This window comes from Pan paniscus, chromosome 9 (assembly GCF_029289425.2).
Source record: "Pan paniscus chromosome 9, NHGRI_mPanPan1-v2.0_pri, whole genome shotgun sequence".
In the NCBI taxonomy this organism is placed as follows: Eukaryota; Metazoa; Chordata; class Mammalia; order Primates; family Hominidae; genus Pan; species Pan paniscus.
Genome location: NC_073258.2, coordinates 67,970,066 through 67,984,746, shown reverse-complemented (window position 1 = coordinate 67,984,746; position 14,681 = coordinate 67,970,066). Strand labels below are relative to the sequence as shown.

Sequence of the window (14,681 nt, the reverse complement as noted above, 5' to 3'; positions counted from 1 at the left end):
ACCTTTTAGGAACTTCTTGAGGACCATGCCACCAAAAAGGCTTCCTGCAGAAGCAACTGTAAGAAACAGAATACAAAGAAATATCACAAATAAGTAAATGCATTCTATTGAAAGAATCAAATGAGAGTCTAAAAAACTGCTTACAGACACAGAACATTTAAAAAGTGACCACTACTAATGAGTTTGGTAAAAATGGAAACATCAAAGAAATACTATAATGGTACAATGACTGTTTTGGGGAAAAATAACTTCTTAGAGATAACCAAATAGCAAGTCTTTTCACCTATATTCAACATCCACCCACAATCAACACCAGGACTGCCTCTTTGGATGATACTCTACTTGACAGAAAAAGATTATGTGAAGACTGCAAATTGCAGCTAGTAATCAGAATATATCGTGTCAATAACTCATATCCTAATATACGAGTCAATTAAAACTTTGGCTCTTCTTCTAACCAATTTTACCCTTAAACAGAAAATACCGGCCGGGTGCGGTGGCTCACGCCTGTAATCCCAGCACTTTGGGAGGCTGAGGTGGGCGGATCACAAGGTCAGGAGCTCGAGACCATCCTGGCTAACATGGTGAAACCCCGTCTCTACTAAAAAAAATACAAAAAATTATCCAGGTGTGGTGGCGGGTGCCTGCAGTCCCAGCTACTCAGGAGGCTGAGGCAGGAGAATGGCGTGAACCCGGGAGGCGGAGCTTGCAGTGAGCTGAGATTGCGCCACTGCACTCCAGCCTGGGCGACAGAGCGAGACTCCGTCTCAAAAAAAAAAAAAAAAAGAAAAAGAAAATACCAGGCTATCAGGTAAGAATTCTCTTACCTAGAGTTCTAACTATAAATATTAGAAATTTTAGAGCAATAATTATTCAGGGTAGACAGTGAATAAGGAAGCAGGCATCAACGAGGGGACAAAAAGATCAGAACTACCTAGAGGCTTTTTATTTTCAAATTGAATATGCCCTTCCCCAGAGAAACGTGACCTCATAGTTCAGAATCTAAGAATCATTGCCATAGGAACCAATAGAAATATATCTATCCCTCAGAAAATGTGCATCTTTCAGACAGGGAAATAAGGTTGAGAATCACGGAACTAGAGTGAGAGGCAACATCAGTCTGTAAACTGCTGTTCAGTACAGTAGCCAGAAATTACATGTGGCTATTTACATTTAGCTAAATTAAATTAGAAATTTAGTTCCAGCCGGGTATGGTGGCTCACGCCTGTAATCCCAGCACTTTGAGAGGCTGAGGTGGGTGGATCACCTGAGGTCAGGAGTTCGAGACCAGCCTGGCCAACATGGTGAAATCCCATCTCTACTAAAAATAACAAAAATTAGCTGAGCGTGGTGGCAGGCACCTGTAATCCCAGCTATTTGGGAGACTGAGGCAGGAGAATCACCTGAACCCAGGAGGCAGAGGTTGCAGTAAGCCGAGATCGCACCATTGCACTCTAGCCTGGGCAACAAGAGCGAAACTCTGTCTCAAAAAAAAAAATTTTAGTTCCTCAGTCACATTAGCCGCATTTCAAGCACTCCATAGTCACATGTGGCGAATGGCTAGTCTGCTAAACAGGAGACAGAGAACATTTCCATCATCACAAAGAAGTTTTATTGGATAGTAATACTCTAGATTTCCAGATTTTAAGTGATTCTGGATAAATGATACACACTTCCAAAGGCCTAAGCCCAAGCAGCACAGAACATTTAACAAAAGATAGTCTTTTTCATTATTATTTTATTTTTCACTGAGACAGAGTCTGTCGCCCAGGCTGGAGTGAAGTGGCACAATCTCGGCTCACTGCAACCTCCACATCCCAGGTTCATGCAATTCTCCTGCCTCAGCCTCCTGGGTAGCTGGGATTATAGACATACACCACCGCGCCCGACTAATTTTTGTATTTTTAGTAGAGACGAAGTTTCACTATGTTGGGCGGGCTGGTCTCGAACTCCTGACCTCAAGCAATCCACCCGCCTCAGCCTCCCAAAGTGCTGGGATTACAGGCATGAGCCACAATGCCTGCACCTGCCCCCACCCCCCACCGCCCTTTATAAAGACCATCTTATGGCCAGGCATGGTGGTTCACACCTGTAATCCCAGCACTTTGGGAGGCTGAGGTGGGTAGATATTTTGAGCTCAGGAATTCAAGACCAGCCTGGGTAATATCACAAAACCCCATCTCCACAAAAAATACAAAAATTAGCAGGTCATGATGGCATATACCTGTAGTCCAGCTATTCAGGAGGCTGAGGTGGGAAGATCAGCTGAGCCCAGGAAACAGAGGTTGTAGTGAGCCGTGATGGCATCACTGCACTCCACCCTTGGCAACACAGAGCAAGACCCCATCTCAGAAAAAAATTTTGTTTACATTGTTTTAAAAAGATAATCTTCTGTTCTATTGAGGGGATTTGGGGGAATGCTTGCTTTAAAATATGTATTTTACAGATAAGTCTCTACTGTCATCTTTGCATCTGGAGGATAGAATTTTATCGTTTTTATATAAAAGCATTGGAAATATAACTGAAAATTGAGGGCTGGATAGGATGTGGAGCAGGTGGAAGCACTCCTCACCCATAATTAGCCAGGCATGGTGGTGGGCATCTGTAATCCCAGCTACTCGGGGGACTGAGGCATGAGAATCACTTGAACCTGGGAGGTGGAGGTTGCAGTGAGCCGAGACTGCGCCACTGCACTCCGGCCTGGGTAACAGAGTGAGACTCCATCTTGAGAAAAAAAAAAAGGCGGGAGAAGGGGGTTAACTGTATGTAGCATTTCCCAAACAGTATGTTTCATAGTCCACACTGGCACATGAGAGGTCCTGAACAGACCTACAGTTTAAAAACTTATTTTAACTAACATTTCCCAAATTTAAATGACTACATAACTCCTTTCTTATAACTCATATAAATATTCTGTGGCATACATTTTGGGAAACATCATGAAAATCATATTTGTTAAAGCCTTCAATAATTACTGATGGAAAAAACTAATTATCTCTTGGCTTCTGATAGATGAATCATCTCAGATATCAAATTTGCTAGTTTGTTGTGGGTTGAACTATGTCCCTCAAAAGATAGTTTTAAGTACTAGCCCCAGTGTATATGACCTTATTTGGAAATAGATGCCAGCAAGTTAAGACAAGGTCATACTGGATTAGGGTGTTCCTGAGTCCAATGACTGGTGTACTTATAAGAAGGCCATGTGAAGAAAGAGAGAAATACAGAGGAGAATGCCATGTGAAGGCAGGGAGTGATACACCTACAATCTAAGAAATACCAAGGATTGTCAGCAATCACCAGAAGCTAGGAGAGAGGCATGGAACAGATTTCTGAGTCTCCAGAGCGAACCAACCATACCAAGACCTTGATTTTGGACTTCTAGCCTCCAGAACTGTGAGAAAATAAATATATTTTGTTTCAAGCCATCCAGTTTGTGGTACTTTGTTACAGCAGCCCTAGAGAGCAGAGATTTCAAACCAAATTTAAAAGATACCACTGCACACTTCCAGGTAAAGACGGCCGATTGAACACACACGTTTATTTTCATTCCCTCCTGAAACCTCAATAAAATAATAGAAAAGAGATTTATAAGGGCACAAACCCACAAGGATGGAAAACAAGAGACAAACATGATTGTAATAAAAATCTAGACACTACAGGCTAGGCACAGTGGCTCATGCCTGTAATCCCAGCACTTTGGGAGACCAAGGCAGGTGGATCACCTGAGGTTAGGAGTTCGACACCAACCTGGCCAACATAGTGAAACCCCGTTTCTACTAAAAATACAAAAATTAGCCAGGCATGGTGGCACACACCTGTAGGCCCAGCTACTCAGGAGGCTGAGGCAGGAGAACCTCTTGAACCCAGGAGGCGGAGGTTGAAGTAAGCTGATATCACACCACTGCACCTCCAGCCTGGGCAACAGAGTGAGACTCTATATCAAAAAAAAAAAAAAAAAAATCTAGAAACTACAAAGCAGAACGACTAGTAGGAAAGGATTTAGGAGACCTGAGTAATCTAAGTATAAGGGGACAGGAAAGGCCAAGAAACAACCTGATTTATATAATAAAATTGCAAAACACTCAGGCATGGCAGTATCAGGAACCTCTGAATGTATGGGTGAGGTAGAAGATAAATTAAGGAGAGTCTGTTGAAAAATGAATTTAAATAAATCTTTAGATTCCCTCCTCCACTCAGCATTCAAGGGACTGGCTCCTCCCTAACTTTGGTGTGGATTGGGGAGAAGATACTTGAAAATGGTCAAGGTGTCAATCTTTGGGATGAGAATCAAAATTGTACTAAATACAAGTGGAGTTAGTGAACAGAACCCCTGAATGCTGAGATACCCAATACCCCCTTTTCTCTCTCATTCCCAGAATCAAGTCTGGCTTTTACCCACTTGGTAAGAGACTGAAAGATCTGGTCATTCCAAGAGCAAAGACCTAAAGATATTGATATTGAAGAGAAGAGAAAGTTCCCCAGTTAAAAGCCCAATTAGATCACCTTTTAGTGATGCTAAAATTTCAAATCAGCTTTATAGTCTCTAACTCTTAAAAATGAGCAACCAGTAATTTTAAGATATTTGAAGAAAGCTTCTAACATGAAAACAGACACCAGACTAAGAAAAGCAATACAAGGGAAACAAGAACGAGGTGGAGAAAAGAAAACTTTAAAAAAATCTTTATATACTCAAAAAGATAATGCCTAGAAAGTAGAAGAGATAAAAATTATGAGAGAAACGATTTTAAAAAGGAAAAAGAACCAGTCTAGGAAGTCTAATATCTAAACAATAGAAGTTCCAGAAAGGGGGGAAAGAAAAGAGAGAATGCAAGGGAAAATCTCCCAGAACCAAAGAACAAGGGTTTCCAGGTTTAAAAGTCTTGCTGAGTGCTGAGCACAATGTTTGAAAACACACCCACACCCAGGTGCATCATTGTGACAATGGAGACCACAGCAGAGACTGCTGGTGCTCGCAAACAAATACCCCATTCTCCTTCTTCCTGAACACATAATTTGACTACGTTTTTCAGTCTTCCTTGCAACTGCAGGGCTGTGGCAATAAGACTAAGTCCTGGTTGGCCAGGCGTGGTGGCTCATGCCTGTAATCCCAGCACTTTGGGAGGCTGAGCTGGGCGTATCACCTGATGTCAGGAGTTCGAGACCAGCCTAGCCAACATGGTGAAACTCTGTCTCTATTAAAAATATAAAAATTAGCTGGGTGTGGTGGCAGACACCTGTAATCCCAGCTACTGAGGAGGCTGAGGCAGGAGAATTGCTTGAACCTGGGAGGTGGAGGTTGCAGTGAGCCGAGATCATGCCACTGCATTCCAGCCTGGGCAACAGAATGAGACTCTGTCTTAAAAAACATAAAAACATGGCCGGGCGCGGTGGCTCACGCCTGTAATGCCAGCACTTTGGGAGGCCAAGGCAGGTGGATCACGAGGTCAGGAGATAGAGACCATCCTGGCTAACACGGTGAAACCCCGTCTCTACTAAAAATACAAAAAATTAGCCGGGCGTGGTGGCAGGCACCTATAGTCCCAGCTACTCGGGAGGCTGAGGCAGGAGAATGGCGTGAACCCAGGGGGTGGAGCTTGCAGTGAGCAGAGATCACGCCACTGCACTCCAGCCTGGGTGACAGAGTGAGACTCTGTCTCAAAAAAAAAAAAAAAAAGACTAAGTCCTGGCCAATAGAACGTGAGCAGCAGTAACATACCAATTCCCGAGCCTACCCCATAAAAGTCTTCCATTTATAAGCTCTGCTCTCTTTCCCCATCCTTAGCTGGAGAGAACTTAGAGGACTTAGAGAAGGATACACCCGCAAGACAGAGATAGCATAAAACAAAATACTTGCCTGCTTGCCTGCATACACACACATTCATCTGACTGTGAAATGCAAGAAAACTAAACATTTTATGTGTTAAGCCACTGATATATATATATATTTTTTTGGAGACGGAGTCTCACTCTGTCACCCAGGCTGGAATGCAGTGGCGTGATCTTGGCTCACTGCAACCTCCGCCTCCCAGGTTCAAGCAATTCTCCTGCCTCAGCCTCTGGAGTAGCTAGGACTACAGCCGCATGCTGCCACACCTGGCTAATTTTTTGTATTTTAGTAGAGATGGGGTTTCACCGTGTCGCCCAGGCTGGTCTCAAACTCCTGAGCTCAGGCAATCTGCTGGCCTCAGCCTCCCAAAGTGCTAGCATTATAGGCGTGAGCCACCGCGCCTGGCCAAGCCACTGAGATTTTAGGGTTTGTTATAGCACCTACCCTTATTTACTGTAATTAATACAAGGATGAAGAGAAGATTCTAAAAGCTTACAGAGAGGCCGGGAACAGTGGCTCATGCTTGTAATCGCAGCACTTTGGGAGGCTGAGGTGGGTGGATCGCTTGAGGTCAGGAGCTCGAGACCAGCCGAGCCAACATGAAACCCTATCTCTATGAAAAATACAAAAATTAGCCAGGCATGGTGGTGTAACGCCTGTAATCCCAGCTACTCAGGAGGCTGAGGCAGGAGAATCACTTGAATCCGGGAGGCGGAGGTTGCAGTGAGTCGAGATCACGCCACTACACTCCACCCTGGGTGACAGAGTGAAACTCCATCTCAAAAAAATAAAAATGAAAGCTTACACAGAGGGGAAGAAAAAAGAAAAAACAGGTCACATACAGAGTAAAACAGGTCACATACAGAGTAATCAGAAAGATTTTTAGATTTTTCAATAGCAACACCTTAAGTTAGAAAATAATGCTGCAATGTCATCAAAATTCTGAAGGAAAAATGAATTCTGGCTTAGAATCCTATATGGCCAAACTATCAATTAGGTATACGTGGAGATGTTTTCAGAGATGTAAGGTCTCAAGAAATTTACCTTCCAAACACTCTTTCCAAGGAAGCTACTGGAGCCTGAGATCCATCAAAGCAAGGAGTAAGCCAAGAAAAAAAAAAAAAAAAAGAGAGAGAGAGAGAGATTCAGGAAGCACAAAATCCAATGCAAGAGAAAAACTACAGAAACACTCTGAATAATGATGAAGGGAAGATTCCAAGGTAACAGCTGTGCACCAGATACAGAAAGCATCAAGTCAAAATTAGAGCAGGTCAGGATACACTGGAAAAGAGTTTTTCAGGAGGATGAAACTGATATCTGATGTACTGGAATATACTGAGTAGATTTAGACAAATGCTGGAAGTTTGCGAGTTGACTAGATGATAAAAACAGAAAATAAATTAAAATAAGTATTAACTGAAGGGAAATTATAAAGAAAAGTAATCATAGTTTTCTATATGGCTAAACTGCATTTTATGGTCATGATGAGTAAATATTGATCTACGTGGTTGGAAAATTATAACTATATTAAAAGAAAGACACATGGTAGAGGTGAAGATATTAAAGAGAGCCATCATCCTCTATGGTGGAAAATCAATAAATGCCTATAAAAAGGAAAATTAAGATATAACAATTTAGGGCTGAGCACAATGGCTCATGCTTATAATTCGAGCAGTTTGGGAGGCTGAGGCAGGTGGATCGCTTGAGTCCAGGACTTCAAGACCAGCCTGGGCAACATAGGGAGACCTCATCTCTATTAAAAAAAAAAAAAAATTAGTCAGCCAGGCACGGTGGCTCACGCCTGTAATCCCAACACTTTGGGAGGCTGAGGTGGGTGGATCATGAGGTCAAGAGATCGAGACCATCCTGGCCAACGTAGTGAAACCTGGTCTCTACTAAAAATACAAAAATTAGCTGGGCGTGGTGGTGCACACCTGTGGTCCTAGCTACTTGGGAGGCTAAGGAGAATCGCTTGAATCTGGGAGGTAGAGGTTGCAGCCAGCCGAGATCCTGGCGCCACTGCACTCCAACCTGGTGACAGAGTGAGACTCTGCCTCAAAAAACAAAAACAAAACAAAACAAAAATTAGTCAGGCATGGTAGCACATGCCTGTAGTCCCAGCTACTCAGGAGGCTGAGGTGGGAGGATCACCTGAGCTCAGGGGGTCAAGGCTGCAGTGAGCAGTGATTGCACCACTGCAGTTCAGCCTGGGTGACAGAGTAAGACCCTGTCTCTAAATTAATAAATAAATAAATAACATCTTGGCCAGGCGTGGTGGCTAACACCTGCAATCCCAGCACTTTGGGAGGCCAAAGTGAGAGGACTGCTTGAGCCCAGGGGTTTCAGACCAGCCTGGGCAACATAGCAAGAGACCCTGTCTCTACAAAAATACAAAAATAAAACAACCAGGCATGGTAGCACATGCTTGTAGTCCTAGCTACTCAGGAGGCTGAGTTAGGAGGATCATTTGAGCCCAGGCATTTAAGGTTACAGTGAGCTATGATTGTGCCACTGCACTCCAGCCTGGGTGACAGAGTGAGACCATATTTGGGGGAAAAAAAAAAGATACAACAACACAAACATGTTACTTAGATCAAAGATAAATATTAAATAATCAATTAACAGAGTTAAAAGTATTAGCCTCTAGGAGGGAGAAAGATGGGAAGGGAGAGATGGGGGAAGCACGCAGGGTACTGTTGGGTTTTTTGTTTGTTTGTTTGTTTTGAGATGGAGTCTCACTCTGTCACCCAGGCTGGAGTGCAGTGGTGCGATCTTGGCTCACTGCAACCTCTGTCCTCCCAGGTTCAAGTGATTCTCATGCCTCAGCCTCCCGAGTAGCTGGGATTACAGGTGTGTGCCACCACAACCCGCTAATTTTTATATTTTTAGTAGAGACAGGGTTTCTCCATTTTGGACAGCTGATCTCGAACCCCTGACCTCATATGATCTGACCTCAGACTCCCAAAGTGTTGGTGTTACAGGCATGAGCCACTACACCCAGCCAAAACCATATGTGTGTGTAACTGATAAAAACTAAAACTAAATAAGTGTACATTTTTTTACAAAAAAAATGAAATAGATCCCTTATGCTAACATGAAATGCTGCCCACAAAGTACTGGTACATAGCACAGTCATATGTATAGTATAGTTCTAGTTCTAAAAAATGGATATTGATAACTATGAACATAGGCATAGAAAAATCTAGAAGACAGAATATCCTTGGCAAGTAGGGGGAAAAACGAAAATCTAGAATATATACTCAATGTTAATAATCATCTCAAAGGCGTGAGATGTGTAGAAAGTCTCACTCTCCACAATATATGTTTCTGTAATGTTTTTTATCAAGCATGTATCACCACGTTTCCTACCAAAAAAAATATATAAACATAGGCTGGGTGCGGTAGCTCATGTTTGTAATCCCAGCCCTTTGGGAGGCAGAGGCAGGTGGATCACTATCACTTGAGGTCAGGAGTTTGAGACCAGCCCGGCCAACATGGTGAAACCTCCATCTCTATTAAAAATACACACACACACAAAAAATTAGCCAGGCATGGTGGCAGCTGCCTGTAATCTCAGCTACTCAGGAGGCTGAGGCAGAATTGCTTGAACCCAGGAGGCAGAGGTTGCAGTGAGCCCAGATTGTGCCACTCCAGCCTGGGCGACAGAGTGAGACTCCATCTCTAAATAAATAAATAAATAATTATAACCATAATTACTTAAAGCTCAGAGACAATAAAGAGAAGAGAAATGCCCCCTATTCTAGGTGGGCTAAAGAAGTTCATCAGGCTCAAAATGCAGAATCGAGTTTCTTGCCAAAAACTACTGTGGCTGAAGTCCTTTGCTTTGAATTAAATCAACCTTGCTACCCTGGCCAGAGTTTATTGGATTAGACTATTACAACCACACACAGACCAACCATCACCCTAGACACGTAGCCAAGCATTTCTCTCAAGAGTGGTGGGAACCCTGCCAGTCAGAGTGCAGTTCATGCAGAGTAAGAGCAAACGAACCTGTCATACTGCTCTTGAAGATGTTTAATATTAATACACAAAGACAAGACAGGTCATTCCTGTTCAGGTAAGCAAATGTCTTGTAAAGCCTAGTTTACTATCCAATCTCAACTTGGTGCCCAAGTGACTTCTCTAAGCCTGAAGGGGCAACTTCAATCCAAAGTACCCCTCAATAAACCTACACACACACACACACACCACACACACACACACAAAGCTAACACTTCAAGTTTAAGAAAATTCATGCTTCAGAGCCACTCACTGCATCAGGTTTCCCTCAAAGACAACAGGCAAAAATGATAAAAGCATGAAAGCCAAATGGAAGAGATATTTTCAAACTAATCACAGTATGCACCATTCATCATTTTTCCTTTTTTTTTTTTTTTTTTTTTTGCTACTGCCAAAATTTAGACTTGGGGAAAAAAAAGTAGGTAAAGCTCAATGTAATATAATTTAGCTGTGACAAAGTAGATTAAAATCAAGAGAAAAATAAGATTGTTTCTGAGCAATTTTAACTTAAACCAGTAAAATAAATAATCTATGGTAAGAGTCATTCAACTACTCACCTTTCTTGTATGATACATTTGTAAATCTACCACCAGACACTTATTACATAATCATTTCATTTTATAATTATGGAACAATCCTGGAATAACATGATAAAAGATTCTGACTAATTGAAATTTTTAAATAAGCTACGACATAAACCATGACAAAAGAGATAGAAAATATTTTTTCTTTCTCTACTTACTAGTTGTTACACAATGAAGAGCATTTGCCTGGTGCTTAGAATTTAATCCTTCTATGGAAATCACTAGCTGCCCTTCTAGCAATGCTCCCTTTGATACATCTATGTCACACTTCCAGTGAATTATTAAAAATCTCAAAATCTGAAAAGAGCACAAAGAAAACATAATCTTCTTTAGAAATCACAGTAATAATATATTTCTATGACCCAGTTAAATTAGTAACTCTAATTTCCCCCCAAAAATTGTATTCTTGCTTCTAAAATGTCAGATTTAGGTTTGTTCAGAGTATTGTGTCTAAACAAAATAAATAGCTAGGAGAGTGACATAAGAAAAGAGTCAGTGAAATTCAACATAATGCCCAGTAAGACAGGAAATTGAGACAATAAATTCCTTTATTCAGAAGATAAATTCATCTGGAAATAATAATTAGGGAAAAATTAAGTGGGAGTTTGTTTTTCTTGTTTCTTTTTTCCTGCCCCAAATAAAAGCCAACATGAAGACTATGAATAAGAGTGGCATCTGGTTATGAATCATCTTGATCTTTCATTAAATCAACACTTTTGAGGGTCAGAATACTATTTAAGAGTGCTAATGCTGCCCTGCACGGTATCTTATGCCTGCAATCCCAGCACTTTGGGAGGCCGAGGTGAGAGGATCACTTGAGCTCAACAGTTTGAGATCAGCCTGGACAACGTACCGAGACCTTACCTCTACTAACAACAACAAAAATTAGCCCAGCGTGGTGGCGTGTGCCTGTAGTCTCAGCCACTGGGGAGGCTGAGGCAGGATGCTCTCTTGAGCCCATAAGATTGAGGCTGAAGTGAGCCCTGATCAGGCCACTGCACTCCACACCTGGATTTGAATCCCTGATGTGCCAAATTCTAGCATGTGACCTTGGGCAAATTACTTAATCTCTCCAAACCACAGATTCCTCATCTATTAAAATGGGGATAAAACTACCACATAGGGCTGCTGCTGAAAGTAAACAAATAATACGTGCAAGGCTGAGCGCAGTGGCTCATGCCTGTAATCCCAGCACTTTGGGAGGCCAAGGTGGGAGAATCGCTTGAGCCCTGGAAACATAGTGAGGCCCCATCTCTACTAAAAAAAAAAAAAAAAATTAAATTATGTGCAAAATGCTTAACACAGTACTTGGCAAATAGCAAATGCTTAACAGATATTAGCTATTATTTCTAAGTTCTAATGCAGTAAAGACTACACACAATATTTTAAGTTGAACAGGACTCCAAGATGTCTGGGTAAAACATTTAATCGACCGGGTGTGGTAGCTCACACCTGTAATCCCAGCACTTCGGGAGGTTGAGGCGGTGGATCACCTGAGGTCAGGAGTTCAAGATCAGCCTGGCCAATATGGTGAAACCCCATCTCTACTAAAAATACAAAAATTAGCCGGGTGTGGTGGTGTGCGCCTGTAGCCCCAGCTACTTAGGAGGCTGAGGCAGGAGAATTGCTTGAACTCGGGAGGTGGAGGCCACAGTGAGCCAAGATTGGGTCACTGCGCTCCAGCCTGGGCAACAGCAACACTCCGTTTCAAAAAGAAAAAAAAAAACACATTTATTCGAGACAAATTGAAAATAAAATATATTTCATTTATTTTGGGGGGGAGAGAGGGGACAGAGTCTCACTCTGACTCCCAGGCTGGAGTGCAGTGATGGCATCATCATGGTTCACTGCAGCCTCAACCTCCCGGGCTCAGGTGATCCTCCCACCTCAGCCTCCCAGGTAGCTGGAAGTTCAGCCGCCTGCCACCACACCCTGCTAATTTTTTTTTTTTTTTTTTTTTTTTTGAGATGGAGTTTTGCTCTTGTAGCTCAGGATGGAGTGCAATGGTGCGACCTCAGCTCACTGCAACCTCCGCCCCCTGGGTTCAAGCGATTCTCCTGCCTCAGCCCCACAAGTAGCTGGGATTACAGGCATGTGCCACCACACCTGGCTAATTTTGTATTTTTAGTAGTGACGGAGTTTCTCCATTTTGATCAGGCTGGTCTTGAACTCCCGACCTCAGGTGATCCGCCTGCCTCGGCCTCCCAAAGTGCTGGGATTACAGGCGTGAGCCACCGCTAATTTTTGTATTTTTTGCAGAGACGGAGTTTCCTCATGTTAGCCAGGCTGGTCTTGAACTCCTGATCTCAAGTGATCTGCCCGCCTCGGTCTCCCAAAGTGCTGAGAATACAGGCTACCCACCGCGCCCGGCCAACTCCCATTATTATTCATGCAAACAGATTCTCACTTTTACAGGGAGGCAACACAAGGAAAATTATTACCCCCTTTTTAAAGGCAGGGAGATCTGGGAACTAAGATCCTCATTTGTACCAGTTAACAAGAATGGTTTCCAGGTACGTGTAGAGTCTAACTCTTCCTTCACACGTCCTCTGTTACGATATTCCCATATCGGGCCGGGCACGGTGGCTCACGCCGGTCCCAGCACTTTGGGAGGCGGAGGCGGGCAGATCACTTGAGGTCAGAAGTTCAAGACCAGCCTGGCCAACATGGTGAAAACCTGTCTCTACTACAAATACAAAAATGAGCCAGGTGTAGCGGCGTGCGCCTGTAATCCCAGCTACTTGGGAGGCTGAGACAGGAGAATCCCTTGAACCCGGGAGGCGGAGACTGCGGTGAGCCGGGATCACGCCACTGCACTCCAGCCTGGGCGAAAGAGCGAGACTCCGTCTCAAAAAACAAACAAACAAACAAACAAACCCTAAAGATATTCTCATGTCGGTATGACAGCGCAGTTGGGAAAAGAACACTGGCCTATGAGTCAGCGCCCTGGGTTCTAGCCTAGGTTCAGTTATTTGTAAAATGGAATCCCGCCGCCTTCTTTGATGACAACAAACAGGCAGGACGCCCAGGGGTACTCTCTCAGGTGCCCTCAGAGCCTGTGCTTCTGTCACCTGCCCAGTACCCCTCACAAACAGCAGCTCAACGTCCCATTGGGCACCGGCCGTGAAAGTGGGTAATGAAATGAGCACACGGGGCGTGGCCGGAGCCAGGTGCTCAGTGCCGTCTTCCAGAGCAGCTCCCCGAGCACAGGTGTGGCCTCTGAACCTCGCCCTTCCACGTCCAGCTGCTTCGAACCCAGAAACCTGCACCTGCACCTGCACCTGCACCGGGGCCTAAAAAAACTCTCCCTCGCTCCCAGTCTGCACTGGGTCCCTCCTTGCCTCTGTCCTGGCGCCCCGACTCCCCCCCCCCCCCGCCCCGCAACGCCAGGGCTTCCCCCTTTCCTTTCCTTCTTTCCGCGCCCCCTCCCACCACCCGGTGCATGGAAGGCGCTGGGCTCCGGCAGGCACCTCCGAGGCTGCGTCAGGCTCTGCCCCTGGGTGTCCGCCGGTGCTCGGCAAACGCCGCAGCTTTCTGAGCCGTAGGCTGGAGAGAGGGCGTCGTTCCCCCACAGAGTACCCCGCGAGCGAGAGCCCTCATCTGCTCCTACTTCCTCGCTTCCCCGTGGGAGACGGGCCTCGATTCCCGAACCTTCCTCCTTCACCTTAGGCGACGCCCGACCCCTCTGCCCAAACTTCGCGGTCTCCTCACAAAGCCCGTCTCCTCAGAAAGTGTCCTCCGCTTTCTCTCCCTTCCCAGCATCACCTCGAACACGGCCACGGCCGTCCCCTCCATGCCGCGCAGGGAACAACGGCAACGCCCAGTCGAAGGATACCCGCCCGCGGCCGCCGCCCCCTCCTCAGCCCGGGGTTGGAACTCCGCCAGTGCCCACGCCCGAGTCCACGCCCACGCCCGGCAGCGCGAGCCCATCCCTTCCCGCGCGCGCGCCTGCGCGCGCGCACGCCCCGCCCACCTGCCCGCCGCGCCTGCGCACTCGACGCTGCAGGGCCCCGAGACCGCGAACCGCCGCCGGGAGCCACCTAGAGCCTCTGAGCGCTGCGGGTGCCAGTGGGCCCGCAGGTGGGAGGTTCGGGGCGGGGAAGAGCCCGCGAGAGGCGGCCAAGGCTGGAGGTGAGCGGGAATGAGGCCAGGCCACCACTCCTCCCTCCTCTCAAAGACAGTTCCCCACGGTGGCGGCATGATGCGGCCCTTGGCCCTAATCCGGGCTTTGGCCGCCCTTCGCGCTTTCC

At 45.2% G+C, this 14,681-nt stretch overlaps 1 protein-coding gene across 14 annotated transcripts in view; it reads right to left on the bottom strand.

The window, feature by feature from the left end:
* Positions 1-14,385, bottom strand: part of TOP6BL (TOP6B like initiator of meiotic double strand breaks) — a 98,693-nt gene extending 84,308 nt beyond the window's left edge. For 4 of the 14 annotated variants that reach the window (XM_055094569.3, XM_055094570.3, XM_055094567.3 and 1 more), the window contains exons 1-3: positions 14,197-14,382; positions 10,590-10,728; positions 3-56 (exon numbers count right to left, since the gene is read on the bottom strand). In XM_055094569.3, coding sequence (XP_054950544.3) covers positions 3-56; positions 10,590-10,728; positions 14,197-14,361 — 358 coding nt within the window. In that variant the 5' untranslated portion in view covers positions 14,362-14,382. The other 10 variants (XM_055094565.3, XM_055094566.3, XM_055094568.3 and 7 more) reach the window with 8 other exon arrangements.
* Between the last annotated feature and the right edge of the window lie 296 nt (positions 14,386-14,681).